This window comes from Hemitrygon akajei, unplaced genomic scaffold, assembly GCF_048418815.1.
Source record: "Hemitrygon akajei unplaced genomic scaffold, sHemAka1.3 Scf000057, whole genome shotgun sequence".
Taxonomy (NCBI): domain Eukaryota; kingdom Metazoa; phylum Chordata; class Chondrichthyes; order Myliobatiformes; family Dasyatidae; genus Hemitrygon; species Hemitrygon akajei.
Window position 1 is genome coordinate 4117259 of NW_027331943.1, and position 12741 is coordinate 4129999.

The 12741-nt window shown below is 46.3% G+C and overlaps 1 protein-coding gene across 1 annotated transcript; it reads left to right on the forward strand.

Moving 5' to 3' along the window:
* Window positions 1-1170: 1170 nt before the first annotated feature.
* On the forward strand, window positions 1171-12741 carry LOC140721537 (uncharacterized; the record flags this gene model as incomplete). Its single annotated transcript, XM_073036349.1, has 4 exons — window positions 1171-1312; window positions 6492-6657; window positions 9560-10534; window positions 11637-12741. Coding segments are annotated over exons 3-4 (1671 nt in total), but the record flags the coding sequence as incomplete, so codon positions are not given.

Genomic DNA, 12741 nt, shown 5'->3' on the forward strand with positions numbered 1-12741 from the left:
TTATTTGACCCAGGTCACGGAACGTCCGACTATCCCACTTTCTCACAACAGCAACCCCACCCACACCTCCCACCTCCCCCGACTAAAGGGAACAATATCATCCACCGCCCCCCCCCAAAAAAAAACACTCCTACTCCGCACAACTGTGGAGGAGCCGGTGTCACCAGTGTCGAGGCGGCCGCATCGGGAGCAGCGGACACAACGGGCGACCCCGGAAGATTCACAGGTGAAGTGTCGCCTCACCTGGAAGGATGCTTGGACAACGGAGAGAGTTCGGCCGTCCGGCCCTTTCACTGTGACAGCCCGAACTCCACATCAAATCCGTCCAAACGAATCTGTGCGAACTTTAATGACCAATAAATATAATTCCTCTCAGCGATCAGCTGTCCGAGTGATTCCCTGACTCTGAGAGGAAGGGGTATCTGTGGTCCACACTGTCAGGGTGTTGAGTTACAGGGAGACAAAGACTGCAGGGACGAGAGGTTTTCTGTTGACTAATGCACTGTGTGTGGACCCCGCTGGCAATTCTGGTTTTGTGACCCGAATCGAGACAAACACCACGCTGCCCACTCCACCAACAACACGGCACAGCCGGACACATAACAGGGGACTTTACATCTCACAACACTGGATTCAGTGATGAAACCCGTGATTAATGTTGTTGTCCCACCGAAAAATCCATTAAGGTGCTTTTAAATATGAGCTCTCCCCCACAGGTGACGTCACACAGCTCCCCCCTCCCCACTCGCCTGACGTCACATATGGGCTCCCCACACCGGGATCTGCCCTGACGGACGCGGTGTGTTACGTCACCGACGTGCTGCTGTGCTCGAGCTTTATCGGTTTAACGGCTGGGCTAATAATTAAGTGTTTATAAACATAGACTGATTTAACTGAAACCTGCACATTTCCTGTGTGGGTCTGAATTGTGTGTCGGGATGGGATGGGAATCGAAATTATAACGCTGAGAACTCTGTGACCTGGGGCTGGAGGGAAAGGGATCGGGGAAGATATGGAGGGGAAAACTAAATACGTGTCTGGTGTAAATATGGAAATAATATAGGGAAATAATGAAATAATTTGGGAAATGCGGCGGTGGGTCGGCAGCATTTTCCGAGGCTCCGCCCAACGCCCGTGACGCAATAAGCACATTGCGCATGCTCACATTCCCGGGAACAGCAGCGTTGTTTTTTCGTTCTTTGTGAAAGCGGGACGGCGGTGAGATCGGGATCGGGAGGGGGTTCTCGCCCCCTTGGACGGGGAGCCGGAGGCGGATTATTCTCTGCGGGGCAGCAGCAACAATTTCCCTTCGGTGAGTATTGAAGCCGGTCCCGAGTGGGGAGGTCTGACGTTGGGTGGTGAGTTAACTTTCCCGAACTCAAACAAGAGAAAATCTGCAGATGCTGGAAATGCGAGCAACGCGCACAAAATGCTGGAGGAACTCAGCAGGCCGGGCAGAATCCAGGAAAAGAGTACAGTCGATATTACCGGCCGAAACCCTTCGGCAGGACTGGAGAATAAAAGGTGGGGGTGGGGAGGGAGAGAGAAACACAAGGTGATCGGTGAAACCTGAAAGGGGAGGGGATGAACTTTTCCGAACTGGTGGCCTCGCCTCGCTTCCTTCACAGAATCTGCCGGGGTCGGTCCGGGTTGTGAGACCTTCACACCGAACCGTCTGAGATGAGCCGGCGCTCAGCCCCTGTTGTTCTGGTCCTATTAGCAGGATGAAGTAAAACATGGTTCTGTATTGTTACTGACAGAGAAATGTATAATTTGTGTTCCGTGTGTTATCTGAATGTACTTGCCTGTGATGCTGCCACAAGTCAGTGTTTCTCTGTACCTGTACCTTCCCGTACTTGTGCACTTGGCAATAAATTCAACAGGACCTGAGAAATCTCAGTGAGATTTGATTAGTGATGATCATCTTGGCAGATCGGTAGGTCGAATGTATGCGACAGTACACTGTTAAATGCAAAACCCTGAACAGTGTTGATGATAGATAGATAGATAGATAGATAGATACTTTATTCATCCCCATGGGGAAATTCAACTTTTTTTTCCAATGTCCCATACACTTGTTGTAGCAAAACTAATTACATACAATACTTAACTCAGTAAAAAAATTGATATGCATCTAAATCACTATCTCAAAAAGCCTTAATAATAGCTTTTTAAAAAGTTCTTAAGTCCTGGCGGTTGAATTGTAAAGCCTAATGGCATTGGGGAGTATTGACCTCTTCATCCTGTCTGAGGGATCTTAGACTCCAAGTTCATCGTTCCAAGAAAGAGACTGCACAGATTGATCGGGTGGTTAAGAAGGCAAATGGCATGGTTGTCTTTATCAGTTGAAGCATTGAGTTCAAAAGTCGGGAAATTGTGTTGCAGCTTTATAAAACTAGTTAGCCCACATCTGGAGGGTTTCATACAGTTCTGGTCGCCCCCATTCTCGGAAGGATGTCGGGGCTTTGGAAAGGGCGCAGAAGAAGTTTACCAGGACACTGCCTGGATTAGAGGGCATGAGCTATAACGAGAGGCTGGACAATCTTGTGTTGTTTTCTCTGGGGTGAGACTGGATAGATGTTTATAAGATTACCAGAGGATTAGAAGCAGTGTCTCAAAAGGCAGCGTCCATTGTTCAGGAACTCCGGCACCCAGGGCTGCCCTTTTCTCAATGTTACCATCAGATAGCGAGGTACAGAAGCCTGAAGGCACACACTCAGTGATTCAGAAACAGATTCTTCCCCTCTGCCATCTGATTTCCAAATGGACATTGAAACCTTGAACACGACCTATGCCTCTCATAATCTTATACACCTCGATCAGGTCACCTCTTATCCTCCATCACTCCAAGGAGAAAAGGCCGAGTTCAGTCCACCTATTCTCATATGGCATGCTCCCCAATCCAGGCAATATCCTTGTAAACCTCCTCTGCATTCTTTCTAAGGTTTCCACATTCTTCCTGTAGTAAGGCGACCAGAATTGAGCACAGTGGCATGTGACCAGGGTCCTGTATAGCTGCAACATTACCTTTCACTTCTAAACGCATTCCCACAATTAATAAAGGTCAATGCACCATACGTCATCTTAACCATTAGAGTCAACCTGCGTAGCAGCTTTGAGTGTCCTATGGACTCGGACCCCAAGATCCCGCTGATCCTCCACACTGCCATGAGTCTTATCATTAATGCTATATTCTGCCATCATGTTTGACCAAACAAAATGAACAACTTCAAACTTATCCGGGTTGAACTCCAATTGCGACCTCTCGGCCCAGTTTTGCATTCTTTCAATGTCCCGCTGTAACCTCTAACACCCTCCACACTATCCACAACACCCCCAAGCTTTGTGTCATCAGCAAATTTACTAACACATCCCTTCACTTCCTCATCCAGGTCATTTTATAAAAATCACGACGAGCAATGGTCCCAGATATATGTATACTGTAATTGATTTAGTTATTTATTTTTATTATTTTATTTTTTTCTTCTATATTATGTATTGCATTGAACTGCTGCTGCAAAATTAACAAATTTCATGACGCACGCCAGTGATAATAAAACTGAATCTGAGTGGACAGATGGTATATTTTTCCTGGGGGTTTAAATGTCTAATACATTTAAGGTGAGAGGAGATGTAAGTGGCAAGGTTGTCTCTTTCCACAGAAGTGGTGGGTAGCTGGACTCTCTGCCTGGGGTGGGAGATTCCACCAGTCACGTGATCCCATTTGCCCCTCCCATTTAACCGCCGATGTAACAATCCCTTCGCTCATGCTCACATGCTCAGCGGTGTTTTCCTTTCCGCTCAGTGCTGAAGTGGATTGTCTGTGGGATCGGGGAAGGTGTCCTCGCCTCCTGGGTCGGGGAGCCAGGGGTTGGATCACAGTCTGTGGGCCAATGATATCGCTTTCCCATCGGTGAGTATTGAGACCGATCCCGAGAGGGGAGATCCGATGTTGGCTGTGAGCTCCGAACTGAGGACCAATTACTCATTTATTTTCCGATTATCTGGGCTCGTCAGAAATGTGTCGACTTCACTTAATCTGCATTGAACGATCCAAACCAGGTGCCCAGGCTGTCTTATTTCTGCAGAGTTGAAATGGGTGACCCACGGACAGGTCACATAAGGCTTTTTCCTGCAGAACTCTCCCGCCCTCCGGTTTGTGATGCAAGATCACATGTTGTGTTGGGGAAATCTGATGTTGGCCACTGAGTTTCGTTAACTTTCCCCAAGTCACCTCGCTTCCTGAGGCTCCTCACATTTGTCCGTGAGCTTTGTGGCTGTTGTGTATTCTCCCAGACTGGGGTGTCTGAGAAAGGAGAACGTCGCAGGTTGTGGGGATCTTTGATTTCATTGCCTGCTTTACCAAGGGACTGGGAAGTCTAGGGGTAGAGTGGTTGCTGTGATGTGCTGATCTGGATCCAAATGTCTCTGCAGATCCTCACTGTCATGGGTAGAGTAGTTACCATAAAAAGCATGAAGTGTCCGGATGGAAAGCTTGTTGATAAAAATATGGTGAGGATCAAAATATATCTGGCAAAGTTCTTACTGTTTGTTCTAACTTTGTCATTTTAGAATCCTTTATACAGTAGTATGTACCATTAATTCAGTATCTGCATATTGCTGGAGAACCATCAGTGATTGTCCTTGATATCTGGTTCCATCTGCTCATTCCCTGCCCATCTTGTTCAACCTCTGTCCAGTCTCTTCCCCCCCCAGCTTCAGTGATATGCATCAACTATCTGGGTCAACCTTGGTCCACCCTGTATCTCACCTTTTCAGTGATATATATCAGCAATCCTTCTAACCATAGTCTTCATTGTGAACTATTCTTTTACACCTTTGACCTCACTGAGTTATTTCCAAAATCACTTTTTGTTAGCTGGAATGGCAGAGGGTCATCAGGTACCAGTTCTGTTGTGCATTGGTGTGGAGGTGCTAGTTTATGAACAGTGACGGGCTGACACACTTCATCATATTACAGTCAGCAAAGAGTACTGTGAGAGTTGGTGCTTGGACTCTAGTCCTGTGATGGCTTTGACTGCGGTTAGTGCTTCTACGGGTGGGGCTGGATGGTCGTCCTTCTGCAATGAAGCAGAAATTTCGAGCAGCTGCACATTGGTGGTGGGGAAATCCCGGATTGCACTACCCAGTGTGAGATTCAGGGATGATGTGTGAAACTCTCATGGTCGGTGAGCAGCAGATTCAGCGGTGTGACTATGTGAGGTTGGGTCCTGGGATATCACAGTTTTTGATCCAGGTAAACTGGGCCCAGGAATCGAGCTGCTTGGGCTTATGAGGTGTTGAGCGAGTACTTCTGTTGTAGGATCAGATGTTTGTTTCTGGAGTTCCTTTGGAAGCATTGATTACTAATCTGAGGAGTGGCTATGAGTAAATGAGCTTTTCTGTGTTTACAACAGTAAAAATAAACCTGCAAGTTTGGTGTTCAAACTGTGTTTAGAAATCCCCCCTCTCACTGTCACCTGTTGGCCACTCAGTGCAAGTCAAGCAGAATCTCAAGTTGCGGGAGATCTGCACTAAAAACTGAAAACGTTTGAAGTCATTCTGACGAAACGTTATTAACCTGAATTGTAATGTTTGTTCCTCTCCCCACAGCTGTTCCTTACCTGCTGAGCATTTCTGGTAATTGCAGCTTCTTTTTATTACATTCACCCTGGACTGGTTGATATTTCCTGAAATTGACCTGATTTAACCTGGGAATGGAAATGGCTCGTTCTGTGCTGGTACAACAGTGAAGAAAGCACAACTTTCCCTATAAATTAACCTGGTAGCAATTTGTCTGTTTTTCCTGGAAATGTGTTCAGTACAATAGTTGCTAACAAGGTTCACATGAATAATCTCAGGAATGATTGAATTTATGTGTGAGGAGCATTTGATGGTTCTGGACCTATGGTCAATGGAGTTCAGAGGGACGGTGGAGGGATGTATGGTTAAGTAAACCTACCAAATGCTGAAAAGCCTGGTTACAGTGGACATGGAGAGGTGGTTTCCATTAGACAGAGAGTCTGTGATATGAGAGCACAATCTCAGAATAAAGTTGAGAAACTTTAAAACTGAGAAAAAACGTGTTGTCCAAAAGATGTCTGATCTGTGGAGTTTGTTGCAGCAGAGGTTGGTTGAGGCTGCCATTCGGGTATATTTATGACAGAGATTAATAAATTCCAGATTGCTAAGTAGCTGCAGGGTTACAGGAGGAAGGCAGGAATATTGTGTTGGAATAAAAATCAACCATGGTTGAATGGTGGGGCAGACCAGATGGATTGAATCATCTAATTCTGTTCCTGACTGAATGATGGCTCCTTATCCCATATCATTTTGTGACATGTGACGGACAATAAAAGATTGTTTACTGAGATCATTATATCTGCATTCAACTTTTAACTTTCAGTGAGTTTTGATCTTAGTAACATGAAGCAGAAATGTTTGGTTCTCCTTTTTATTGTTAATGTGCTTTATTATCTCTCTGGTTAAAGTTAGACCTGCAGTGAGAGGTTTATTGGAAGAAATACCCCAACTGGAAGCAAACCACAGCTGAAGACGGGAACAGCAACAAGTGAACCACCCCGAGGACTGAGAGCATCAACTGGAGAGAACCCTTCTGACTCAGAATTTCCATTGACTCAGTCAGGAGAAAGTTTGGTGAGTCTAATTTAGTCAAACATTGAAGTCATGGTTGAGCATGGTACGATGAATGTGCTGAGCTGTGTATGTCACAATGCAAGAAGCATCGTAGGAAATCCAGTTGAGCTCAGGGTGTGGAAATATGATATTGTAGACATTATTGGAACTTGTTTACACCCAACAGTCTTAGGGATTTAGAGGAACAAATTTGTAGAGTGATTGCAGACCATGCCGAGAAACAAAAGTTGATTCAGTAAGTGATTTTAACTTTCCATATACAGGCAGTCCCCGGGTTACATATGAGTTCCATTCCTGAGTCCGTCTTTAAGACAGATTTGTACGTATCTCGGAACAAGTACATCCGGTATTATTTAGCGTCAGTTAGTCAAACATTTGTCTTAGTATATATTTTACTTTTCTATGCATATAAAACACTTAAGAAATGTAAGTATTCCAATAATTAAACTATCATGTTGCTTAGTAATAATTGTGGCTTTCATCATGGCAGGGACTTTCACATGCTCCATTATTCTCAATTTATCCATTATCATTTAGATTTGTTACAATAGTTGACCGACTGTAGCCTAACACTTTTCCAATGATGGATGGCATTTCACCTCTTTCCAAACGCTTTATTATTCACACCTTATTTTCCAATGCGATCGCTTCCTGTCAATGGAACAGAAACACTGCAGGCGGTGGGTGCCGACCTGCGCCAGCTCCCGAGCTCCACTGGGTCCTAAGAACTGCAGCAATAAATTCCCCGTGTCCTAAACTGCACCGCACTGAGACAGGTTAAATGGGACAAGAGGGGGCTGTGCTGGTTTGGGTATTTGATCCTCCAGAATATTCTGTGTGGGAATTTAAACTGGAGGTGGCAGTGTTTTTTTTTACGAGTTCGAGTTGCGATCTCAACAGCAACCCTGCATGGAGGGTACGGGAGTCACTGGATCGACATCAACCCGGCACGGGAGCAGTCTGTCACTAAAACAAACTCGGGAACCTCCGTTCTCTAGCCCGGTGCTGAGCTGACTGCGCCACCAGCTGACAGGAATGGCGGGAGGTGGGGATGTGGGGTCAGGGTAAATCTTACTAAGAAAAATTTAAGCCCAATACAAAGTTAAACACTCAACACAGTGTCAATGGCAATGACTTAAAATGGCGGACTGCGTTCTCCTTCCTCGGTTCGTAAGTACAAGTTGTTCGTAAGTCAGACGTTTGTAACTCAGGGACTACCTGTATTGACTGGGACTCGAATAGTGTAAAAGGGGTAGATGGGGTAGAGTTTCTCAAATGTGCCCTTAATAAGTATGTAAAATTCCTGACGTAGAAGTGTGCAATAAGTTGTTAGGAAATGATCAGGGCTGGTGACAGAAATTAGTGATCATAATGCCATGAAATTCAAAATAAAGATGGAAAAAGAGAGGTCTGGACCATGGGTTGAGATTCTAAATTGGAGAAAGGTCAATTTTGATGGTATCAGGAAGGATCTGACAAGTGTGGTTTGGGACAGGCTGTTTCCTGGCAAAGGAGTACTTGGTAAGTGGGAAGCCTTGAAAAGTGAAATTTTGAGGGTGTAGAGTTTGTATGTGCCTAACAACGTAACAGTTGAAACGTAACCAGTGCAGAAACCTTGACTTTCAGGAAATATTGAGGCCCCAGATATTTTGTTCCTCTAAATGCCTCAGACTGTTGGGTGCTGCCAAGACTCATTAATGACTACAATATCATAATTCCACGTCCTGCGTTCATCTGAGTTTTTTTTAGTTGTCTTCTGTTAGGTTCTAAAAGCTTCAAAATAGTGTTTGCTCTTTTGTTTCCCCTCTCTTTGGCTTTTATGTTGTCTTTGGCTTCTCATTTCAGCCACGGTTGTGTCCCCCTGCCTGTCCAATGCTTCCACTTTTTTGGGATGCATCGATCACTCAGCTTCCGAATTGCTCCCAGAAACTCCAGCCATTGCTGCTCCATTGTCACTCCTACCTTTTCCCTTCCAAACAAGTTGGGCCAGCTTCTCTGACATAGAAACATGGAGAAGTTCAGTACAGAAAGAGGCTATTTGGCCCATCTAGTCAATGCTGAAAAAACATTTAAGATGTGCAACTACCTGCACCAAGACCATCGCCATCCATACCCCTACCATCCAGCCTCCCATCCAAACTTCTTTTAAATGGTGAAACCGAGCTGGCATCTCATTCCACACTCTCACAGCCGTTTCAGTAAAGAGCTTTTCCACATGTTCCCATTAAATTTTCACCTTCCCCACTTACCCCTGACCTCTGGTTGTCATCCCACCCAACCTCAGTGGAAAAAGCTGCTTGTATTTATTTACCCAATCTTCTCCCTCATCATTTTGTATACGTCTGACAAATTCTCAAAGCAATGTATAATTTCCGTGTTTATGTTTAGAACCTTTTTAGGTGTATAAGATGATGAGGAGTATTGATCGTGTGGATAGCCAGAGGATTTTTCCCAGGGCTGAAATGTCTAACACGAGGGAGCAGAGTTTTCAGGTGCTTGGAAATAGATACCAAGGGGATGTCGGGTAAGTTTTCTACACAGAGACTGGTGGGTGCATGGAATGCACTGCCGGCTTTTTCGGTGAGAGTGTTTCAGTTACTGTGGGGCCAGGCAGCTCAGTGGGAACAGGGAATAATACCAATGGAGAGAGTCAAACTGAGCCAAGTCACAAATTGGCGATGGCAGAAATGCCCCATTCTTAGAGAGACAGGAAGAACATCAGACAGTTTGATGATCATTCCAGATACCAGCACTGTGCCCAGTCAGGAGATGATTTCTCTCACCAACTTGGGTTCAACCTCACTTTAACAGTGTGATGTCAGATCACACCTTGACAACTCAAGTGATCTCATCTGAAATGTTGTCCTACACCCATTGATGGATTTTGTAAATCTTTTTACAGGTTAAAAATGACAAGGAATTTGTCTACGGGAATCCCGAACACAACACACCAGTTTTGCTGTCTCTGTCCAGATACTTAAGAAGAGGAGCAAGAGATTCACACAATCATCCTTCCTGCTCAGACTGTGGGGAGGGATTTACTCGATCATCTGACCGACTGGCACGCCCGTCATTTCAAACAGGTGGGGAACCCATTCATCTGCTCAGACAGTGGGAATAGATACAGTTGGACATTTCATCTGAAGGGACATCACCAAGTTGACACTGGGGCAAGGCCATTCACCTATCCTGTGTGTGGGAAGGGATTCAGTCGGTCTTTCCACCTGTGGACACACCAGTCAGTTCACACTGGGCAGAGGCTGGTCATCTGCTGAATTTGTGGGGAAGGATTCACTCGGTCATATGACCTAATGGCTCACCAGCGAGTTCACACCGTGGAGCGGCCGTTCACCTGCTCAGACTGTGGGAAGGGGTTCACTCAGTCATCTCACCTAATGGCTCACCAGCGAGTTCACACCGCGGAGCGGCCGTTCACCTGCTCAGACTGTGGGAAGGGGTTCACTCAGTCATCTAATCTGAAGAAACATCAGCGAGTTCACACCGGGGAGAGGCCATTCACCTGCTCAGACTGTGGGAAGGGGTTCACTCAGTCATCTAATCTGAAGAAACATCAGCGAGTTCACACTGGAGAGAGGCCGTTCACCTGCTCAGACTGTGGGAAGGGATTCACTCAGTCATCTGTACTGAAGGTACATCAGCGAGTTCACACTGGCGAGAGGCCGTTCACCTGCTCAGACTGTGGGAAGGGATTCACTCGGTCATCTGAACTGAAGGTACATCAGCGAGTTCACACCGGGGAGAGGCCGTTCACCTGCTCTGTCTGTGGGAAGGGGTTCACTCTGTCATCTCATCTGAAGGTACATCAGCGAGTTCACACTGGAGAGAGGCCATTCACCTGCTCAGACTGTGGGAAGGGGTTCACTCAGTCATCTCATCTGAAGGTACATCAGCGAGTTCACACTGGGGAGAGGCCGTTCACCAGCTCAGACTGTGGGAAGGGATTCACTCGGTCATCTAACCTAGTGGCACACCACCCATTAAATTTTCACCTTCTCCACTTACCTATGACTTCTGGTTATCATTGCACCCAACCTCAGTGGAAAATCCTCCTTCCATTTACCCTATCTTTACCCTTATAATGTTGTATACTTCTTACAAGTACTCAAAGCAATGTATAATTTCATTCTTTATGTTTAGAGCATTTTTAAGTGTATAAGATGATGAGGGGTATTGATCGTGTGGACAGCCAGAGGTTTATTCCCAGGGCTGAAATGGCTAACACGAGGGGACATAGTTTTAAGGTGCTTGGAAATAGATACCGAGTTGATGTCAGGGGTAAGTTTTTCACACAGAGAGTGGTGGGTGTTTGGAATGCTCTGCCGGCTATTTGTGTGAGAGTGTTTCAGTTACTGTGGGGCCAGCACCCATGCAGCTCAGTGGGAACAGGGAATAATACCAATGGAGAGAGTCAAACTGAGCCAGGTCACAGATTGGAGATGGCAGAAATGCCCCATTCTTATAGAGACAGGAAGAACATCAGAGAGTTTGATGGTCATTCCAGATACCAGCACTGTGCCCAGTTAGAAGGTCATTTCTCTCTCCAAATTGGGTTGAACTTCACTGTAACAGTGTGATGTCAGATCACACCTTGACAACTCAAGTGATCTCAGCTGAAAAGTTGTTCTAAACCAATTGATGGATTTTGTAAATCTTTTTACAGTTTAAAAATGACAAGGAATTCGTCTACGGGAATGTTTAACACAACACACACGTTTTGCTGCCTCTTTTGATATTTAAGAAGTGGAGCAAGGGATTCACTCGATTATCCTTCCTGCTCAGACTGTGGGGAGGGATTCACTCGGTCATTTCAACTGAAGGTACATCAGCAAGTTCACACTGGGACAAGGCCGTTAACCTGTTCTGTTTGTGAGAAGGGATTCAGTCGTCTTCCCACCTGTGACACACTAGTCAGATCACACTGGGCAGAAGCTGGTCATCTGCTGAATTTGTGGGGAAAGATTCATTTTGTCATCTAACCTAATGGCTCACCAGCGAGTTCACACCGGGGAACGGCCATTCACCTGCTCAGACTGTGGGAAGGGATTCACTCGGTCATCCCAACTGAAGGTACATCAGAGAGTTCACACTGGAGAGAGACCATTCACTTGCTCAGACTGTGGAAAGGGATTCACTCAGTCATCCGACCTACTCACACACCAGTCAGTTCACACTGGCGAAAGGCCATTCACCTGCTCAGACTGTGAGAAGGGATTCACTCAGTCATCCGCCCTAATGGCACACCGGCGAGTTCACACCGGCGAGCGGCCATTCACCTGCTCGAACTGTGGGAAGAGATTCACTCGGTCATCCCAACTGAAGGTACATCAGCGAGTTCACACCGGGGAGAGGCCATTCACCTGCTCAGACTGTGGGAAGGGATTCACTCGGTCATCTAACCTAGTGGCACACCAGCGAATTCACACTGGGGAGCGGCCATTCACCTGCTCAGACTGTGGGAAGGGATTCACTTGCTCACCCCAACTGAAGGTACATCAGCGAGTTCACACCGGGGAGAGGCCATTCACCTGCTCAGACTGTGGGAAGAGATTCACTTGGTCATCCCAAATGAAGGTACATCAGAGAGTTCACACTGGAGAAAGGCCTTTCATCTGCTCAGACTGTGGGAAGGGATTCATTTGCTCATCCCAGCTGAAGGTACACCAGTCAGTTCACACTGGGGAGAGGCTGTACACTTGCTTAGTCTGTAGGAAGGGATTCACTCGGTCATCTCAGTTACTGAGACACCAGTCAGTTCACACTGGTGAGTGGCTATTCACCTGCTCAGTCTGTGGGAAGGGATTCACTGAATCATCTCAACTGAAGGTACATCAGAGAATTCACACTGTAGAGAGGCCATTCACCTGCTCAGACTGTGGGAAGGGATTCACTCGGTCATCCGACCTACTGGCACACCAACGAATTCACACCGGGGAGCGGCCATTCACCTGTTCAGACTGTGGGAAGGGATTCACTCGGTCATCCGACCTACTGGCACACCAGCGAATTCATACCGAGGAGCGGCCGTTCACCTGCTCAGACTGTGGGAAGGGATTCACTCAGTCA